Genomic DNA, 21,673 nt, shown 5'->3' with positions numbered 1-21,673 from the left:
ACAGTTTTACTGTGTTTTAAAGGACAGACATACTGAACGTCAGCATAGACAATGACACAGAGGAGAGACTGGATTTAACCCATCACTTCCTTGTGCAGAAGATCCCAGACTGCCAGTGAGTCCGTACTGCAAGAGTCCCTACAATGTCTTGTAGGTGAGTGTCTTGTATTTTTTTGTTTATTTGCTAATTTTAAAATCTTCCTGTGACCTGTAGTTCAACTTGTTCTACTCTTGTCTCCAGTCTTTGTTTTGTTATGCTTATGTGTCCCATGATTGTCTTTCAACGTCTCCGCTTTGATGCACCTCCAGATGCAGGTTTAATATTTCTAAACATTTTCTATCATATTGCAAGATTGCTATATATTATTATATACTAAATATAGGAAAAAAAAAAAAAGTGAATTAGATACCTGACAAAAAACCTGAACTGCACTAATGGAAAGATAATACTAAATCCTATAATGCCATAAAATTATTCTTTGCATTGGCTGCCCACAATTGCTTAATACACCCAGAAATATTAAAGGAATGGCTAACAGGGTGAAAAGATTTCTGACAGTAGACAAATTCAAATTTAAAAACAGTCATATGGATGACCCTTAAACAAGCCAAACAACTGTGCTCAAAACAACATTTGGGAGAAGTGTGACCCAGATGCCAGAACAAAGAAGAGAAGAAAAAGCAGAAGAGAAGAAGAAGAAGAAAATCCTCACATTCAAGAAAGCACTGAACATGAGGAGAAATTATTTCAACAGTGTTGATATTACGTATTATATTTTCCCGGTTTAGACAGAGGGTGGCGGGAACAGAACGACATGTACAGTCATTTTTTTTCTGAACAGACACAATTTGATGCGTTGCAACAGTCCGATGCATTGCGACACTCAAAAGAATGGTCAAATCTAGGAAACATCTTTGTTGTCACTCTGAGGGTGTGCGAAGTATCTGTGTGTGTCGTTTGCCACATTGCTGCTGCGTTATCCTGCAGCCTGAGAAGTGACGCAAACTGCTGTAGCTTGCGTTAACCACGACGAACGACACCTGCAGTGCTGTGTGTGTGTGTGTTTGTTTGTGTGTGTGTGGGGTGGGGTGGGGTGGGGCCCCAGTGTATAAATTGTAGGTTCTTCCACTTATTCTTAGCTTTTTGCTTTTTGCTCAGTGTTGTTGTCAGTTTTACATGCTTTTATTCTACTTCTTCATGCATACTTGGACCAACACTATAAATAACTCTAAGTCTCTAACTTTAAGTCTAATTTAAAGTTGACAGTCTAATGAGGAAAGTCTATTTGACATTCTATTGTTTCCACAAATTCAAATTCTCCCCTTCAAGCCTCTTGTATTTCAATATGATTTGCAAGTTAAATGTTGATTGATTGTCCCTGTGTGTTCCACAGGTTGTAAAATGTAAACTGTGCAATGTAAACAAGCCTTCCTTAGTGGATTAGTTTTTTCATTATGGGGAAACTAGTGTCTCTCAGGGGAAACAAATGATTACCTGCTTAAATGCCACTCAGTTGTAGTTTTAGAGTTGATGCCTCAACAGTCTGATAATGAAACAAGTTCACAGTTGCAAATGTTTACCAGCTGAAAGCAGCTCACACATACACACACACACACACACAACACACACACACACACACACACACACACACACACATACACATACACATATAGAGGGGGGAAGGTTGAACTGCAAATAAGGAAGTGTTTTGTGACTCTGACCTTTGTGTGTCACACACACACACACACACACACACTCATACACACCTGGAAGTAAAGAACAAACAGGCAACAGTGGTAGCAGACAGGTGGGCAGGCATAGGGAAAAAGCTTTGCAAATGTCTGACTGAGAGACACAGTGTGGGCTTGAGGGCAAAAAAAGCTCAAACTTTGTATTTCATGGATTTTTTTATTCCTGTCACAAAAGTGGAATTACTGGACAGGCACTCTCGCTCATGATTCACCGATGAATGGAACAGTTTGAACGATCCTTTCTGCTTTCTTTGTCGAGATCTGCACAGAAAACTAAGTGATGGAGCATCAGAGAGCAAGTTTCCAGAGTTTAAATCTATTTTGCTCTTAAATATGAGTTTTTGTTTTGATCGACTATAAAAAAACAAAACCCACGTCTCTTATCTGTTGGAGGAATTACAGCCTGTCAGCTATTTTTGGTTCCTGTCTTGCTTTCACTATTTTGTGAAAGGAGATGTAAAAAGGAAGGAAGGGGAGAGCGAGAGAGAGAACGACATAGAGAGGAGGGGAAAGAGACGTATACAGTCTGAGCGTCTCTGCGAGTGTCACTTGTTTTCAGAGGAAGCTGAGAAGAGTAAGTGTTTACCTGCTTTCTTATTGGGACGGAGAGGGGTTGGATAGGGTGGAGGGAAGCGTAGAAGGAGAGGAGGAGGAGAGTGCTGGTAGTTTGAGGGTTGGTGTGTGATACAGAGAGATATAGTTAATAGTTTTGATATTAGATATAGGTGTCAACGAGTTTTGAGTATGAAAGCGCAAAAGCATGAGAATGAAAGTGAGTTATGTTCTGTCTAGTGTACTGCTGTAACGTGAGGAAGTATTGAGGAACTGGGTGTTTCTTTATAAAAAAATTTAAAAAAAAGACTGTGCTTATGCTTGTGAGTCTGCACATGTGCAGGTACAAGTGACTCCCACCAATGACTCTTCTTCTCTTTGGTCGCAGAAGAAGTGAAGAGACAACATGGTTCGGTGAGTCAGCCCCCCGCTGGACAATATAATGCTCCGTTTGTCGACTCAGGTTGTGTTCTCTGTGTTTTGTGCAAGGCGCGATGACTTCTCTGTTTCCATTCCTGCTCTTTCTTTCCCCAGCTGTCGACTCGTACTGCTCTGTTCCTCTATCATGTGATTTGTGATGCGTTGCTCAGTGTCTGTTTGCGTAAAGAAAATGTGTCATAAGGGATGTTTTAGCTCAGTTGTTGAGTAAGAGACCCTTTTTTTTGTATCCTTAACATTCAAGCTCTGTAAAGGTTCTTTACAATGTTCCCTTTACCTTGAGTTTCCTTCTGTGAGTGTGCTGTTTAAATCTTCTTTCTTAACCCATTTTCTGTATGAAAGCTCTCTTTTGGGAATCCAAAGCTGAAGGGAAAACACATATTCAAGTGCAAATACAATGTAATTGTGCATACACAGGGTTCCTCACACTTAAAAGTTGTATTCAGCAACACTTAAAGCTTTATTTTGTACATTTTAACCCTGAAATTGTGAAGAAAAAAATGAAAGGATTTAACAACTCAATTTGAAAGCACCAGTCTAGGTTTCAAGAAAGCTATTGTAAAGAGAAATAGCCTACAGTTAATGAACATTTGGGTACTTTTTTGTATTGGTGGCTGTTTCGAATGGCGGACCAGACTTTAAAAAAAGGTCTTTAGGTTTTTTTTCTGTTAACTAAGAGGATGTGAGCTGAGCTTGACCAAAACAGATTTTTCCATCCTTAGAGGGCTCCAGGAAATGATAAATAGTAGATATTTGGTCTGAACTGATGTAGCTATATTAAATTGCGACACTGAAGTCCACGGTGATGCTGAAAGGGCTTTTAAGCCGGAGCTTTTCTAGATTTATTGGGTTATAGTAGAGTAGATGTACAATATGTTATTGTGGTATTCTATTCTCAATAGCGGCCCATTATTGGGCCAGTGGTAAAGGTGTTGACTAAGGTGCAAATATATTGGTTTTATACAGTTCTTTGTAATTAGAAGTGAATTAAATAAAGTTTCATCCGGTCTATAGTTGGAGTTTGCTACAGAATGAGAAAGAAAGAATACCCTTTTTGTAGTTTAATAAAGACTGTAAACACTGGACTGGGAATTAAATGATTTTTTTCAATATAAGTTGTTATCGATTAATTCATTGTTTCAGCTAAAAAATGTCAAAATAAACAAAATGACAAATGCTCTAGACAATACAGCGATGTGTTCAAATTGATGTTCATAGGTTCAGTTCAGTGGAAAATGGAAAAGGGAAAGGAAATGTTTACATTAACAAGACTTTAACCGGCAAATAATTCGCAAGATTATAAGAAAAAAGTACTTACCTGTCAATTGACTAGAACCATAATGAGAATAAGTAGAATGAGAATGATGAAGAGTATAAATAAGAATAATCATTTCAGAACTAGACAAGACTGGACTGAGACCTGCCTCTCCTGCAGTGGAGATGTATTAATAAATAAACTACGGTTAGATTTCTATAAAAAAGACTGAATGTTTGTACATTTATTTTATATTTTTGTCTATAAAATAACTGTAACTGATCATGTGAGGAAATAAGACTGGGTGTGGACATGAATGTTTGTGTGTATGAAGGCGTACGTGTTTATATTTATCAGATGCAAGTCTTATGTTTGTGTGTACTAGGTTCAGTTATATTCATACTGAGTATATTTTTACTGTGTATACACGTGTTGTTGATGTAGGTGGTTCCACAGAGACATCACAGGCCTGCAGGCCGAGGAAATGCTGAAGACTCGAGGCATTCATGGCAGCTTTTTGGCTCGACCCAGCAAGAAAAACGTAGGAGATTTCTCCCTGTCTGTCAGGTAATGATGTCTGCAAAAACGCCCCAAATCTCTCGTTTACTTTTCTATTTCCACAGAAGAGATAGTACTTTCCTTTCTTTTAAAATTGTGCTGTAAGCTCCTCCATGTGGCTCTACCACTTAACAAACCTTAAAGCACATAAACAACAAGAAATTATGTTTAAAAAAAAAAAAACTGGATAGCACCCGGATAGCTCAGTTGGTAGAGCGGGTGCCCATATATAGAGGTTTTCTCCTCGACGCAGCGAGCCCAGGTTCGACTCCAACCTGCGGCCCTTTGCTGCATGTCATTCCCCTCTCTCTCTCCCCTTTCATGTCTTCAGCCATCCTGAATAATAAAGGCCTAAAAATGGCCAAAGAAAATCTTAAAAATAAATAAAAATAATCACACCTTGGATTTATAAACATGTCAGTACAGATACATGTTGATGCGTTTTTATTTATCTAGTTCAAAAATGTAGTTGATTTTGTTAATATTAACAAGGACACAGTCTCAAGTGAAATCAAAATGCAAATGAATAAAATCATTTGTGCCAATTTAATGGGCGTTACTTACTTACTACTTACTAAAAATAACCGTATCATATCAGTTGAATGAGATACAGTGATATGTGATAAATTAAATGATGTGTGGTGCACAGTGAGTAGCTCTGCAGAAACATCCTGAGACCTCGTTTGACTTGACTGATAACATGTTTTCGTATTTGTTCATGAGGTTTAGCTGATGTAAAGATGTTTAACATCAGATTTAATACTGATCACAGTCTGTAGTTCAAAGAGGTAAAAGTTTAGATTTGTAAATGCGTTGCATTTGTACTGATGCAGTAATGTTAAACCGAGTAACTTTTGAGCCAATGCTTCGCAGAGATATCTGGGTTATATTTATGTAGATGTACAGTATATTGTGAGAATTGCTGTTCCTATGTTAATAAGTTTGTTCAGACCTTTATTCAGGTTTAGTTATTGATCAAAGTATTGTAAGTTGAAGTAAAAGTTGAAATTGAAGTGTCTGTGAAATAGCAGCATTTAATGCTCGCCTTACCCTTCCACCATTTCTGCAATATAAAAAAAACATGTTCACAGGAGGTCCTTTGTTTCTAAAACTTGGCAAAAAAGACTAGAATGTTTATTTGTTTAGGATACGTGGTTACTTTGGCATCTGGTCCTTTTTCCTAGGTAATGGTGTCTTGTAAGCCTGTGTGGGCTGGGCATATTGTATGCATGACAGAATAAAAAAATAAAAATATTCATTCATTCTAACTACAAACACATTAGATGCATTTAACTGCAAGAATGTGATGTGTATGTCATGTTGACATAGGCTCTTAAACACTCTAAACCTAAAAAAATTAAGAATTATGAATCTTCCAGGATTGCAGATATTTTACTTTAATCTCAGTGTTGTTATTACTGTACGTTGGATAATCTAACTGTTTTTCTCCAAATCAAGCTTATCCCAAAAACCTCGTACATTAAAACTTTGATTCCTGGTCCTAACTAATTAGAGTCCAAATTATTATTATTAGGCAGCCAGACAACAACTGTACTAACTGCTGTCTTTGCATGACAGAGAACACAGAGTGCAGATACTGAAAGCTTAAAGGTCCCATGGTTTGAAAACTTCACTTTATGAGGTTTTTTAACAATAATATGCGTTCCCCCAGCCTGTCTATGGTCCCCCAGTGGCTAGAAATGGCGATAGGTGTAAACCAAGCCCTGGGTATCCTGCTCTGCCTTTGAGAAAATGAAAGCTCAGATGGGCTGTTCTGGAATCTTGCTCCTTATGAGGTCATAAGAGAGAGAGACATCATGGCTTTCAAACAAGCAAAGTGGCAGTTGGTCAAGGCCATACCCCCCTCCACCTTGCCCCCCCTCTCGCCTCCTCAATAGCTACAGATACAGAAGTGGCACATACTAAGGAAAGCTCATTGTGGGACTGGCTCTAGTGGCTGTAATTCTGCACCAAGGCTGAATTTCGGAAAAGAGACTTCAGATACAGTATTTAGGGGACCACTAAGGCCTATATAAAAGCATCCAAAGAGCACCATGTCATGGGACCTTTATATGTCATAGACAAACATAGCTTCTATACAGTATACAGAAATACTGCATATGGTAAATATACAGTAGTACAATTTGTAAAAAATTAAATAAAGCTCAGTGAGGATTAGCGGCCAAACACTGAAACATTTCTTGTCATTTCAGCTTTTGAAACAAATAATCGTTGGAAGAAATATTATTGAGCAGTTTAAACATTTGTGCCTGAAACTCCTGAGATAGAGATGTTCTTTTTACTGTCATCAGGACATTTTTTTCTCTACGAAAAACGTTGATGGTCAGTGTGATCTGACTGTTTTATCTCCTCAGGGTGGGCGAGCTGGTGACCCACATCCGGATCCAAAACACAGGAGACTTCTACGATCTGTATGGCGGGGAGAAGTTTGCCACCCTGTCAGAGCTGGTGGAGTACTACACGGCTGAGAACGGCATCCTGCAGGACAAGGATGGCACCGTCATCGAGCTTAAATACCCCCTCAACTGTTCCGACCCCACCACTGAGAGGTCTGTGTACTTTTACTTGTCACCGTTGAACCCCCTGTAGGTTAATGTGACCCACACCCGCCGGCTTCTTTGAGCTGCCTCCACCTACACTCTCGGGTTTAGTGTAATAGTGTGTGGTTAGGTGGTTAAGTCAACTATGACGAACATTATTAGTTGTTTACTGGGGATAATAATTGTCATTTGTAGGTTTGATATTCCATGGGGTTTAAATATTTTCCTCTGGGGAGAAGGTGTTTTATCTGAAGCCTCTGACGCTTTGGAATAATACATTTAGGTGTAATAGCATCTTTGTCAGAATGTGAGTCAGTGAAAATAACACCCACACTCCAGACAAAAAGAGCCTGCAGCTGTCGAGACTTTATTCCTACATCGCTGCTGCAGCTAATGGATTATATGTGATCAGGGTCGACTTTTAAGAGGTGGGAAACAGCAAAGACAAAAAAAAAAAATCTACTCTGGTACTTTAATTAAGTACATTTCTTGAATACTCCATTGTGAGACTATATACTTTTACTCTGCTGCATCTAAGAGAGAAGTATTTTTTAAATTTAAGATCCCCTATAGACACGTTTAAAGACATAAAATACTCTGCATGTATAGCAAATTGCTGTCTGATTCGTTTAAATTACATCTTCTCCTTCTCCCTCATTGAAAAATCCCAAAGCTATGAATATGCTAATATTTTTTATTTCAAGGTCAAACATGCAAGTGAAGTAACTATAAGCAAAATGCTTTTTTGGGTGCAGGGGGGGCTATAACTATAACTTTCAAAATCATTAAAGAACAGATTACAGGAAAAACCTTTACAAAAGAAACAAAAGCGAATTCTGAAAACGTTAGACCGAAAAAATAAAAACTTTGATCAGTGCGATGCGATCAGTGATTCAAAGGCTTTGTCTGACTCCTCTCATGGTGGAGAACAATCCATGACGTGACAACAAACTTGCCGTGTCCAAATTCATGTTTGGTCATAACCGGTGATCAGAGAGACCTGGAAGTTTCTGGAAGTATGTGGAAATGGTTTTCTCACAGTGAATCGTGCTTTTTACTTAAGAGTAATGCATTCACTGTATCTGTCAGCTGTAGTCAGTAAGGGTGGGAAAAATAATCGATTCTTAGATGCATCGCGATTCTCTCTAGAACGATTTCATTCTCGATTCAGATAAGGTAATAATTGATTTATTTATTTATTTTTTTTAAATGTGTTGATTTTTATTTAAAAGTTACTGTCTCCAGACAATTACAAATCAGAAAACAGAGTGGCTGAAAGAGGATGGGATAATGGACAACAACTTAGAATTTAGGCAAGTGTCCAGAAAACACACAAAAATGGCCAAAAGGAAAAAATAAATATACATACAGACAGACATACATAAAATAATTAGGCAAAACACATATAGGCTGTTCATCTACTTTATCACATTACATCTGACACCTTTATGTTCTGAGAAGCCAATTATCCACCTTTAAACATGACTGAGCCTCTGAAGATTACTGTGAGAGAAGGTGACTTTCACAAGCATGTTTAAGGCTTCAGCATGGAATGACTACAAAATAAAAACCTCAGTAGACAAAACATTTCATTAAAACTTGTGAGTGACAAATGTATGTCAAAATCTAAGCTTTGTCTACCTGCTTTGTCTAGGAAGTGATTAGCAAAATCTGAGTAGCAAACTCAAAATCACACATGGAAATGTACATAAAAACATTGTTGCATCACGATGCATCGATAATCGGTTTAGAATCAAATCGTTAGCCTCTGAATCGCAATCGGAATTGAATCGTGAGGTGCCAAGAGATTCCCACCCCTAGTAGTTAGTGGTTGCTTTACAGATTACGGTTTTATGTTCAACCTTAGATAAACTAATGAAAAATATAATTTTGTTGAGAAAACTTATCGTATCTCTATTATGTTGTCAACTTTACAGGAACAACCTTGCTGTTGTTTGGATGCATTACAACTCCCAGAACTGAATATACATGGCTTTTTGTTCTACATATGCATAGAGCATGCATTTAATTTTACCTAAACATATGCTTTTGGATGTATTTTTATTTTTACTGATAGTAGCTGTTAGTAATTTGCAAGCATCTCTGCTAAATGTAGCAGATAGTTATAGATATACATATTTTAGAACGTATGTTTGCATGCAGAGCCGACCACATCAAAGACTCCTTCAAGCTGCTGGTGATAAAAATCTCAATATGTTTGTCAAATGCAGTTAAAAAAAGACTTAGTATTAGTGTTTGTATTCTAATTTGGTCATATTGGTAATTTGACTTCCATGACGTTGCTGCTGGAGGTGGTGTTTGATTATTGAGTTTTTCTCCCTGGAAACATTTACGACAGTTGGCTGCTTAAAGTAGGTTAATGTCCAAGTAGTAGTGATCAACTCATACAGTTGCAATCCCTATATGAGTCAAGGAGGACACTACTTTCTATCGTGCGTGTGTGTGTGTGAGAGACTGTGTACTTCAACCTAGCTGGAAGCTCTACCCTCTTCCCCCCCCCGTCCTTCTCTCTCTGTCAGTTGTCTAACTTCCCTTTTGTTGCTGCGGTTGGAAACTTTAAGTTTTGACACTTTTGAAAGCAATGGCCAGACCCTACATGTCTTCCTCTATTGCACACTCCATCATGTTCTTGCTCACTCGCTGTCTTCCTCATCTCAGCCATTCTCTATCTCACCTCGAAGCAGGACCTCAGCAGGTCACCTTCTCTCGTGTATCTGGCGCCTTATCCCTTATCAGAAAAGAGGATAAGTAAGGTCAGGCCATTAACTCGTTGCCATTAATCGCAGGTGGAACAAACCTGGCTGACTGTATAGTACTTCATCATTTATTCCCCTGCACAGGCTCATTTTTAGCTTCTGCAGAACTGCATGGACACCACTTTTTGTTGTTGCTGCAGCCGCTTCATGCAACCTGCTGTAACTAAAAACCATCGGTGGAGTCTAATTTCAGTGTCTGTAAAAACATACACTGTGATTTGACAAGTAAATCAAAGAACTGAATTATTAAAAGCATGTGTAAAAAGACATAAAGAGCGCATTCGCAGTGTATGTGTGTGTGTGTGTGTGTGTGGAGGGGTTATCTGTGGTTGTTACATATCGAAAGGAGGGGGGTGCAGGCTATAAATACTTTGTCCTCTTCAGCCACGAAATCTGTCATCAGAAATTTTCCGACCGCAAAGCAGGAAGTTTAGAAGAAGAAATCGAGAACAGTGCCTTAAATTAACACACAATCCAACACGAGCCTTCACTAATTCACACAAGCTCCACAAATGCACACACAGTACTACTGTGGTGGACAGAAATTTGACCTGCCTGTAACAACATCTGTACATGCTGTTTTTAACTATACACCCAATGCACCCAATTCGGTTGCGGTTTTCTACTCACTGTGTAGTGAGCACAACAGTCTACTGTACCACATCAGTGAGTGTCTGACAACCGCTTAGCCTTGAATAGACTTATACATGTAATTCACAGTCATAGCTCTAACGGTTCTCTGCTTGCATACAGTTAAGTAGGAGCCAGCAGTGAACCCTTACCACAAAGAAACCCAAATGTAGCTCAGGGCATGAATGTCTTTAGAAATGTGTAAACAAATTTGAACCATCAGTGCCTTTCTGTCGCAGGTGGTACCACGGTCACCTGTCTGGGCCCAATGCAGAGAAGCTGCTTGGTGCACGAGATGAGTCTGGGACCTTCCTGGTCAGAGAGTCGCTGTCCAAACCAGGAGACTTTGTCCTGTCGGTTCTGACGGACGAGATGAGCAAAACTGGAAAAAAGAGGGTCTCCCACATCAAGATAATGTGTCAGGTGGGCGTTTGTGCTTGTGTGTGTGTTTCGGGGTGTGACCTTGTGTGTGTGGCGTGCAAGATAATGGATGCATGAAACTAGGGGTTGTATTTTGGTCAGTCTTGTACTTTGAATATACACAATTAGGAGTCTCCGAAACAGATTCACATTATGTAAAAAAGACTGAGGGGTATTCCCACAGTTGTGTAATGCACTTTGAAATAGATATAAAGTATCATTTTCCCTGTCTTACGCAATAAAAGACTCATATTTCAACTATGCAGTTGTTCATAAATGTCAGGCACAGTTTTACTTTAGATGTTCACCAACAGTTGTTCTAAAAAAGAATACCTGAAACCATAAACTGTATCCTGGTATGTATACACTCACGGTGAATGGCTGCTAGTGATATACAGCGTACAGCAACAGGTCACACCGGCATCCTCTTAACCTCATTTTCATAGATTGTGTTTTTCCGTCATCATCAGGGCTTTTGCATTTTATTTTAAGCTGTGGTTCGCCTCATAGAAAACACAGTTCAGGCCTCATTTAAATGGAAGCCATTGTTGTTTGTGCACTGCTGGGGTGCAGAATATTAATGTGAGATTAGTAGAAGGGTCACAAAGGCCTTTACATGAGCACGTGGCAAAGATTAGGTCAGTTTCCCAAACCGTTCTCGGCTCTAAAGAGTCTGTTAACTGCTCTTGGTACCATATGAATACATCAGTATACATTTATGTGTTTCACTCAAAGGAAATACATTTTATAGCCAGTAAAACTGTGTCACTTATTTGATTATAGTGTTGGAAAGCAGTCAACCACAAAAAGCCCGTATTATACTTTACGTATTGGCTGAAACAAGTCATAAGAACACTACTCTTTGGGAGCTATTGTAATCTTTTCTATAATTACTGTATTTATTTCCATTTCAATTAAAGGACATGTACAAATGATTGTGCTAATACAAATACTTGTTTATTCTCTTTTATTAAAGTACCCTTCTTTTCATTTTGAGTATGATTGCTTCTCTATTGAAACTATATTTTTTACACCAGACAGTTCACCTATCTGTAAGTGTCTTTATCCAGACTGATATGTTGTATGTTTTTCGTGTGTGTTCAGAATGACAGGTATACAGTGGGAGGTTCAGAAATGTTTGACACGCTGACAGACCTGGTGGACTTCTACAAACGCAAAGGCATCGAGGAGATCTCTGGGAACTGGGTGTATCTCAAACAGGTGAACTGATCTTTCTCACATCCAAAGGATGTAGATAAAACATGTCAGAATTAGTTTTCTACCACAAATTCAACAAACCAATTTGCATATTGTGCAGAGAGAGGGGTTGAAGATGCACTGCTGACCCTGACAAACAAACTATATGAGCACCTTGAACAGGCAAAGAGTCTTGTCAAGATTGTGTTCATAGACTTCAGCAGTGCCTTCAACACAATCCAACCCCACCTGATGGTAAAAGAATTGGTACACCTCGGGATTAACCCAAGGATAGTTTTGTGGATTTTTGACTTTTTGACGAACCATAGTCAACAAGTCAAATTCAACTCATGTGTCTCATCGTTAAAAGCCATAAACACAGGGGCACCACAAGGGTGCATTCTGTCCCCTATTCTATACACCTTATACACCAATAACTGCCAAGCAACCTCCTCAGACCACACTTATTTTAAATATGCTGATGATACAGCATTAGTGGGTTTTGTCAAATTGCATCCCTAGAGCGTTTTGAGAGGGAGGTGCAGGGTTTTATTAAATGGTGTACCGATAATTTCCTTGTGGTTAATGCGAAGATAACAAAGGAGATGACCATAGATTTTATTAAAAATGGAATTATAGTTCCACCCTCAAATATAAATGGTGTAGTGGTAGAGTGGGTCACAACATACACATATTTGGGTGTTGAAATAGACAATAAACTGACATTTAATGAATGTGCACAAAATAAGTCCAAACAGTTGCAGAAGAGGATGTTTTTTCTAAGGAAACTCAATAATTTTAGAATAGACAGCTGTATTCTTCAGATGTTTTACAAAGCACTCATGAAGAAGTGTTATCATTTGGCCTTATTTGTGCCTTTGCTAACATGTATATTAAGGACCAGAAGAAACTGCAATGAATAGTCAAAGCAGCCAGTAACATCATTAGAGTTGATCAGGTATCTGTAGCTCAATTGTACAATAACCATAGTTTAAAAAAGACAGAACAAATTCTAAATGATTCAACCCACCCTCTTCGTCAGAATTTCTTAAGAAGCAACAGGTCAAGTGGCAGACTCCTGCAAAGGAAAATTAGGACTACAAAGTCTTTTGTGCCTATAGCAATTAGACTGCACAACAATAGACTTAAAAACTCTTAGGCATTTTAAACAATGAGCATAGTGTATATATCAGCACTCAACAATTTTATTTATTCATACATGCTTGTCATGTTTCTTCAATGATTTTATTGCCTTTCTTTTAATGTTCTGTAGTTATGCAGATGGTGACCACATGAATTTCCGACTTGTGGATAATAAAGTTTACCTCGACCTTGACATGAATGTCAGTGAGCTGTGAAAAATAGAAATAGGTCTTTGTGATTTATTTTAAAAGACGAGCAGCACAGCCCACAGATAGGAAATATTACTCACAGCGTTGTCTCATTGTGGCCTTACTGATGATGATGATGACGACGACAATGTTGTGTATTGCGTTCATTGGCTCGTCTTTTTCTTTCATCTCTATTATAAGATTGTTGCTCTCTGTGTCCTCCGCAGCCGTACTACTCCACCAGAGTGAATGCAGCAAATATCGACAGCAGAGTGCAGCTCTTGGATCAGACACAGCAGCAGCAGGATGGCGAGGGAGAGAAGAGCAAGGCCGGCTTCTGGGAAGAGTTTGACGTGAGATTTGACCCGGCTTCGGTTATCTTTAACGTGACTGTTTCTTACCATGATGCTTTTATCTGTGGTGTAAGAACCACAGGGTTGTCCTTAAGTTAGAAAAATTATACATTAGACATCATATTACAGATTGACTGTCCATAAGCCTTTAACATTTCAGTTCATTTACTTCCTCACTGTGGGCAGAAGTAGAGGTATTAAACTACCATATTGTGGTGGTGGAACACATTATGTCCCAATGCCATATTATATAATAACTCACAGCAGGCATGTAGTGCACTGGAGGAGTGACTAAATTAATTTTACTTAAAACACTCACAAACACTAAAAAACACACTTGATTTTTGAGTGAAAGGAAATGGAATAGATGCTAATTTAGAGGACCACTGTGAAGGATGTACTGGCATCTAGCGGTGAGGTTGTAGATTGCAACCAACTGAATACCCCTCTCCTCACCCCTTTCCTTTCCAAGCATGTACAGTAGTAGAGTAGAACCTACGGTGGCCTTCACTTCAATGTAGAAACGCGAACGGCCCTCTAGTGCCAGTGTTTGGTTTGTCTATTCCATGGGCTACTGTAGAAACATGGCGGGCTCCGTGGAAGAGGATCAACTCTCTATGTAGATATAGAGAAGGGCTCATTCTAAGTTTACGGAAACACAACTATTTTTATTTTTAGGTGACTAAAACATAAATTAATATAAATAAATGATATATTCCTTTTCTGCCCATAAACTCCTTAATTGCTCCTTTAATTCAAATACATTGCAGTTGGTGGTGAGTAGGGCTGCAAATGATGATTATTTCCATTAAAGATTTATCTGACGATTATAAATTCTTAATCTTAATTGTGTGTAAAATGTCAGAAAATTGTGAACAATGCTAATGACAATGTCCCAGAGTCCAAGGTGACATTTTTAAATTGCTCATTTTGTCCTACCATTGTCCAATGATATTCTGTTAATGATATAAAACATTTAAGAGAAAAACAACAAAACCTCACTAAGCATTTTTGCTTAAAAAAAAAAAAAAAAGACATAAAGCTACATTGTGTAAGACTTTCTCCCATCTAGCGGTGAAATTGTATATGACAACCAACTGAATATTACTTTCTAACCCCTCCCATTCCGTTGTAACTCCTACGGTGGCCGTATTATTCGAAGAAGTACGACTTCGTCTGTGAGAGTTCATTCCAGTGTAAGGATAGTTTTACGTTATTTTGGTACCATTTCATTCAACATCAGCTATCAGGTTCCCAATCATATGCAAGCTAATGTTAGTAAAGTATCAGTGCTATCGTTATTCTGTATATTGTACGAGATTAATTGTGTAAGGCAATGTTTACAGCATAGAAGAGAAGAAACGGAGGTTTGTGTGTTTAATATATTTCTCTGAGCAGTATGAACAATGTCAATGAAACCAAAATTAGCTTTTAGTATCTCCATCGTTTACACGCAGATGTTCTAGCTGCAGCTAGTCTGTGTTACAACTGCACATGACGTGAGTTATCTGCCAGGGAAATCACGACACATATGATTACGTTATATATGAAAATCCTTTTTCATCATTGACGCAAGGTTAAGTATCCTTAGACGATGTTCTAGCGTTATGCACAACCATGCGATCAAACAACTATAAAACTTTGAATTTACACAAATGAATGCTGAATTACCTTTTGAGAAGAAAACAGGCCACTTCGGTGTCCCTTTTAAAATCCTTGCTCCTTATGAGCTCTTTCCATCTTGGAAAAGCCACTCCAATGTTAACTTAACTTTGGTCTTGTTGCTTTGCCTGTCGCGTTGTCGTTTTAATTCTCTTTTTAACTTCCTTGGCGACTCCGTTACATGTCCTAGATAGGCACTCCATCTTCAACCCGCTTTCAAATCTGCCGGCAGTCGCTGAGTAATCTTCTCCCCCTCCCTGGCATTTGTCACGGTGCCAGTGAGTGTAAAAGCGCGAAACGCAAAGGTATGTCCCTCTTTGGCTAACGTATTTTAAAGATGGAGGCGCAACATGGTAGAATACCACATTGGAGTGACTCGCTCCAATGTATTCTGAATGGCAGATTCTACGCGTACGGGAATACTTTGATTAGTTGGTGGAAGTAATTACACATGAATGAGCACATATTTGTGAAAGAACAAAGGTTTTTTTTTTTGCTAAGAATCAACTCAAAAAATAACACAATGGAGCTTTAAACGATTATTGAAATAGTTGCTGTTTAATTTTCAACTAATCGATCAATTGACCAATCGTCTCACCTCTAGTGGGGAAACAGCTCCAGTTTCTCTTTGGGAAGTATTATTTGTAGTCGCACTATAAAGTCACAGTTTGATTGACTGACTGTAAAATATGTTAAATACTTGTATACGAATAGCAAAAGCAGTACACTGTCAGAATTAGTATATAACTGTTTAATAACAGTATGTAGTCTCGATCTGAGACTCAGACAGTCGTCTCTCTCTCTCTCTCTCTCTCTCCCCTGCCAGGCTCTTCAAAAGTTTGAGGCAAAGGTGAAAAAGAGCAGAGAGGAGGGCCAGAGGCCTGAAAATAAGAGCAAAAACAGATACAAGAATATTCTTCCTTGTGAGTTTTTAATCTTCTTAGTATCATTATTCTCTAAATTAACCAAATCTTATGACACATTTGATAGTACTGACACTAACCAAATGTTCTTGTTCTCCTTCTGTTTCTTCACTCCATCCGCTTCTTCTCACAAGTCAATGACACCAGGGTCATCCTGCAGGACAGTGATCCTGACACTGTGGGTTCAGATTACATCAACGCCAACTACGTGAGAGTAAGTCTCCAACGTTTCTGGCCTCATAGTAACACAAAATGACAAAAACACAAACGTGTGTTTGTTTATTTAGCAGCGTTCATTAGTTCACTGTGTGTTTCTAGAACACCCTGTGGGAGTCCGGAGAGCAAAAAGTTTACATCGCAACCCAGGGGTGCCTAGCAACAACTGTCAACGATTTCTGGCAGATGGTATGGCAGGAGAACACGAGGGTGATCGTCATGACAACAAGAGAGGTCGAGAAAGGGCGGGTCAGTATCAAAACAGCACTCATGAAAGCAGAATTGATCTTTAAGTGTTCTTTTTTTGGAAAATACTGAAAGTATGATACTCTCAAAATGCCAAAGGAAAGGGCACAATATCTGGTTATTATTATGCCAAGGATTTGGCCTTGGTGAGCTTGGTAAACATAATAAAATACACAAAGTAAAATAAATATGAAAGACATGCAATAGGTTGCAATTTAGAGGTCAAGCCAACATAAAAAATATGCAAAATACCATTTATGTCTGTGCAGAATAAATGTGTGCCATACTGGCCCGACCCTCAGACTTCCAAGGAGGTGGGTCCGTACGTGGTGACATTTAATTCAGAGAGGGAAGCTGCTGATTACAAAATCAGAGTTTTGGAGATCGCTCCTGTGGACAAGGTAACCTCCAAACATCAAACTGTGACCTCACTGCACTCAATTGCCTATGTGTATGTGCTTTGCTGACGGAAGGCTTTCACCATAAGCTTATTATTCTAATCCTGCAATTATTTTCTTTTTCCCAGCCAAAACTATCTCGAACCATCTGGCACTACCAGTACTTGAGCTGGCCTGACCACGGCGTCCCTCAGGAGCCAGGTGCTGTCCTCAGCTTCCTCAATCAAGTGAACAATAAACAGGCTGAGTATCCTGACGCTGGACCCATGATCATCCACTGCAGGTACAAAGGCAGCTGTAGAGCCAAATGCCTCATGGGGGGGGGGTGGAGGAAGAGACCACATGTAATGATTGTGGAGCCCCCAGAGCTGAACATGCAAACATTAAATTATTTATTGTTGTTACTTAAACTGTACAGGTGTGTGCTTCATTAGAGAATGTCATGAAAAACTTCACAGCACTAAGTTTACCAAGATGAGGTTTCATCATCATACATTAGGTGATAGAACTTAGAGGTTTAAGATTAACATATATTTTTCAGGATTTAGATTAGTAGTGGCCGAAACAATAAAGGTTTTGAATCAACAGACAGATTATCCTTGTGGAATTTTCCCCGTGTGATGTGACGAATCCTGAGGCCTCTTGCGCTGTTTTAAAACTTGTTTAAATGATTATCTGACCATTGTGTAAGTATTTTGGTATGTAAGCAAAGTTGCACAGCAGAAATATTAGCATGTTAGCATTGTCATGTTTGTGTTAAGATTTAGCATGTAGTACAGCCTCACCGAGTGCCTAGCATGGCTGCAGACTTTTAGTTTCATTAGGAGAGTTAATGATGTTCTGTTTTTATTTAATGGAAATATATTTTAACTTTGTTTCTTCTGTGAATTTGTGCAGTGCTGGAATTGGTCGAACGGGCACGATTGTGGTGATAGACATGATCATCGAGACCATTGACACTTTAGGTAAAAAAAAATCTTTAAAGAAATCCGTTATTGAGATATGTTTGGAGTAAAAACAAAACCATTCAAAATACACGGTTTGTTTTCCTTTCTTTTTTTTTTCTTTTTTCTTTTACACCACTTCCATCCAATTCTTTCATATCTCACTCTTTAGGTCTGGACTGTGATCTTGACATCCCGAAATACATCCAGATGGTGCGTGAGCAGCGCTCTGGCATGGTGCAGACAGAGGCTCAGTACAAGTTCATCTACCTGTCTGTGTCTGAGTACATACAGACCACCAAGGCCAAAGACAGTGCCTCCATGGTGAGCAACAGGGGCAGAAAATCCACAGAGAAGACAAAGCAATTAGTCTTTTCTTGTGGCTGAAATATAGATTGATAAAGGAAAAACAGGAAGATGTTTCAAGAAAAGAAAACAGAGATATGTATGTTAATAGGCCTTTGCACTTTGGCTGCCGATTTGAAGACCACAGCCGGCTTCAATGCCAACAGAATGATATGTTATCAGAGAATGGCTTGTGAAAGATGAACGTTGACCCAGAGACAGAAAACAATAAACTACATAGACTAAACCAGTCGCATGACCTCTCTCTGTGTAATAAGTAATCGTCATGTCTGAAATGTCTCTGCTCTCTCTTCCTCAGGAAACAGAGACAGAGTATGGAAATCTAAAACTTAAACACCAACCAGCGAGCAGGAAGGCCTCAAAGTGAGTGAGCGTGTGAGCGTGTGTGTGTGTGTGAACGTGTGTGTGTGTGAACGTGTGTGTGTGTGTGTGTGTGTGTGTGTGTGTGTGTGTGTGTGTGTGTGTAGTGCTTTGCTGCGTATGCTGCGTTATGTGTGTTGTGATGTGTGTGTGAAACAATACGTAAACGCGTTCCTTCTAAACCTCACACTGCCGCCCTACTTTCTACCGTCTTCAGACCAGGGAGGATGCATTGTAGCTGCAGCTGAACTCCACCTCAATTTCATTGGTTTTTATTCTGGGGAAATAAGAAAAAATATTCATTTGGGTCTTTTTTCATTTAAAAAAAGCACTGTTTGAAGTCTAGTTTTACAGACTAGCGGCTCCAGTAGGAGCTATAGAAAATTAATACTTTCCATGTTTACATTAAAGCAGGTCACCAGTGAATATGTGTTGCACTTCCATAAAGATGCATGACTCACAGGAGACAGATTTACAAAAGAACGATCAAAATCACAGATTGAGATCCGCTGACTTTTTTGGCGTTTTTCCATTACATGGTACCTGCTCGACTCTACTCGCCTCGACGCGCTGTGCGTCCGTTTTCCATTGCAGATTTTAGTACCGCCTCAGCGTGGCTGGTCGTCATAGCGACTGCCGTGGGCGTGGCTTAGTAGTGTTGGCTTTTCCCATGGATGTATTAAGAGAACCGCTTTTCCCAGACTCATTTCCTGGTTCTCCGTCTCCGTAAACAACATGATATCAGAGATAGTTAACGTTTACTGCTCCAGATTTCCCACCGTGGTCAGAAAGAACAGGGGAGACACTTTGTTTCTCTCACATATATATATGACTCTAGCGTCGCTACTCGCTGCGGAGATAATCGCCGTCACTCTCTCACTTCTCCCTCGCTCACCAGTTCCCCACACACACACATCACACATGCACACACCAGCGCACAAGTATAAACATCAGGCCACTTGTATGCTACGGAGAAAGCTATTTCTGTTAGCAGGTACCAGGTACTTTTTTTCGTAATAGAAAACCAAAAAAGGCGAGTCGAGGCGAGTCGAGCCGGTACCATGTAATGGAAAAGCGCCATTTGTCTCTAGTATGGCCTCAAGCTCCAAAAAAATGCTGGGTCCTACAATTCCCATAATGCAACTCTTTCCTTAGCCCCCTTGATGATATCATCAGGGTTAATCTTTCAGACCTAAGAACATAATGTTTATTTAATATAGCACTTTTTACAGAGCAAAGTCACAAAGTGCTTCAAAAGAGTCAAAGTGTTAAAAAATAAGACAAAAAGAAGCAATAAATAACATTCAAATAAAACTTAAAAGCAAAGAAAATTCAAACATAAGACAAAGGACAGTTTAAACAGGTGAGCTGCTTTTTAAAAGCGTCAACAGAGAGCACAGAACATATGACAAAAGGATTGCAGTAGTCTAGCCGAGTTGATGTAAAAGCGTGAATGATCTCTAGCTCTAGATCTCTATATAATAAGTTTGGCAAGGTTCCTTAATTGGAAGAAACATGTACAGGTCAATGATTTAAAATGCTATGTTGATCAAAATACATAGCATGATCAAATGAAACACCTAGATTTCTGAGATTAGACTGTACAGCTGAAGAAAAGGACCCCAAACACTGGGCAACATTGGAAGCTGTGTTATCTGAAGCAACAATAAGGACCTCAGTCTTGTCTGCATTGAGCTGTAAAAAGTTGTAAATAGTTCTCCCAGAGCAACTCTTTTCAATCCTCTAATAACGAGTAAACTGAACTTTGTGTGTTTAATCGGTGTAGTGCCCCTTTAATGGACGACAGAGGTAAACAAGACGATAGAATTATTGTGAAGTGTTTTTGTGACCTCTGAGCCAGGACGCCACTCATGTATGAATTGAGTAATGTTCTAATTAGCCAATTAGGAAATAAATAAAAGAGCACACAACACTGAACAATTCAGCCTGAACACTGTACACTTTGGCCCACTTAGAGCTCCAAACAGTTGGCAGCTTTGAGTGACTTGAGTGACTGGTTGGTCTGTTTAAATCGTTCTCATGCAGCAGCCCTGATCATTAACCTCTCCTGCAGTGTCTATCATTCACTTCTAACAAAGCTGTGTCTAATCCTGTATATAAAAATATACAGGACTGATTGAATCTGAAGAAATCCCTGATCAGCATTTTCTTTGTCTGTTTCCAGAAACAAGGAGGATGTTTACGAGAATCTGTCAAAAGGAAAGAAAGATGTGAAGAAGCCAAACTCAGACAAGAAAAGCGGCTCCGTGAGGAAAAGATAGAAGAAAGTTTTATCAAAGTATGTCATGTTGTTATATTTATGCAGGCAGTCTTTTCTTAAAGAATTTGTATTTTAGTGGAGACAAAATAAAATGAATGTTTGAAATTAGAGACAAGATAACCGGTTGACATGTGATGTGGCACATGAATTCTTGGTTGAAGCGTTTGTTAAGAATAAAGTCAGAACATGTGTGAACTCTTTGTTGTGTAATTATCTTTTTTTCAGTTATTTGAACAGACACCATCATGTTTGTGGGATGCTTTGATATTTAGGACGGAAGCTACTTTGTTGTATGAGTTCTTTAGCGGTTTTAGCAGCAGATGTAAAGCTGTAAAGTTGATACAATAATTTTGTTGTGCTCTAGATAATATATTTTATATCTAGATGCAAAATAATCCACAAGAGTGCATCAGGACACAACAGAACACAAGAGTGTTCATGATTTAGTGTTTA

The 21,673-nt window shown here is 39.0% G+C and overlaps 1 protein-coding gene across 4 annotated transcripts; it reads left to right on the top strand.

Annotated features, from left to right (window-relative positions):
- Nucleotides 1–7: 7 nt before the first annotated feature.
- Nucleotides 8–21,420, top strand: ptpn6 (protein tyrosine phosphatase non-receptor type 6). Of its 4 annotated transcripts, none has more exons than XM_039805753.1 (16): nucleotides 1,858–2,326; nucleotides 2,693–2,718; nucleotides 4,442–4,564; nucleotides 6,931–7,125; nucleotides 10,763–10,946; nucleotides 12,048–12,164; nucleotides 13,699–13,824; nucleotides 16,313–16,409; nucleotides 16,544–16,623; nucleotides 16,728–16,874; nucleotides 17,141–17,272; nucleotides 17,398–17,552; nucleotides 18,167–18,234; nucleotides 18,386–18,537; nucleotides 18,878–18,942; nucleotides 21,125–21,420. In XM_039805753.1, the coding sequence occupies exons 2-16, from the start codon at nucleotides 2,711–2,713 to the stop codon at nucleotides 21,219–21,221; spliced, it is 1,746 nt and encodes a 581-aa protein (XP_039661687.1). In that variant the 5' UTR covers nucleotides 1,858–2,326; nucleotides 2,693–2,710; the 3' UTR covers nucleotides 21,222–21,420. The 4 variants fall into 4 exon arrangements, with proteins under 4 accessions (XP_039661685.1, XP_039661687.1, XP_039661689.1 ...); XM_039805755.1 differs by having other exon boundaries at nucleotides 2,648–2,718; XM_039805752.1 differs by having other exon boundaries at nucleotides 2,633–2,718.
- Nucleotides 21,421–21,673: the final 253 nt, after the last annotated feature.

This window comes from Perca fluviatilis, chromosome 7 (genome assembly GCF_010015445.1).
Source record: "Perca fluviatilis chromosome 7, GENO_Pfluv_1.0, whole genome shotgun sequence".
NCBI classification, from domain to species: Eukaryota; Metazoa; Chordata; class Actinopteri; order Perciformes; family Percidae; genus Perca; species Perca fluviatilis.
Note: the sequence above shows the minus strand (reverse complement) of the source record. Positions and strands in the feature narration are given on the sequence as shown.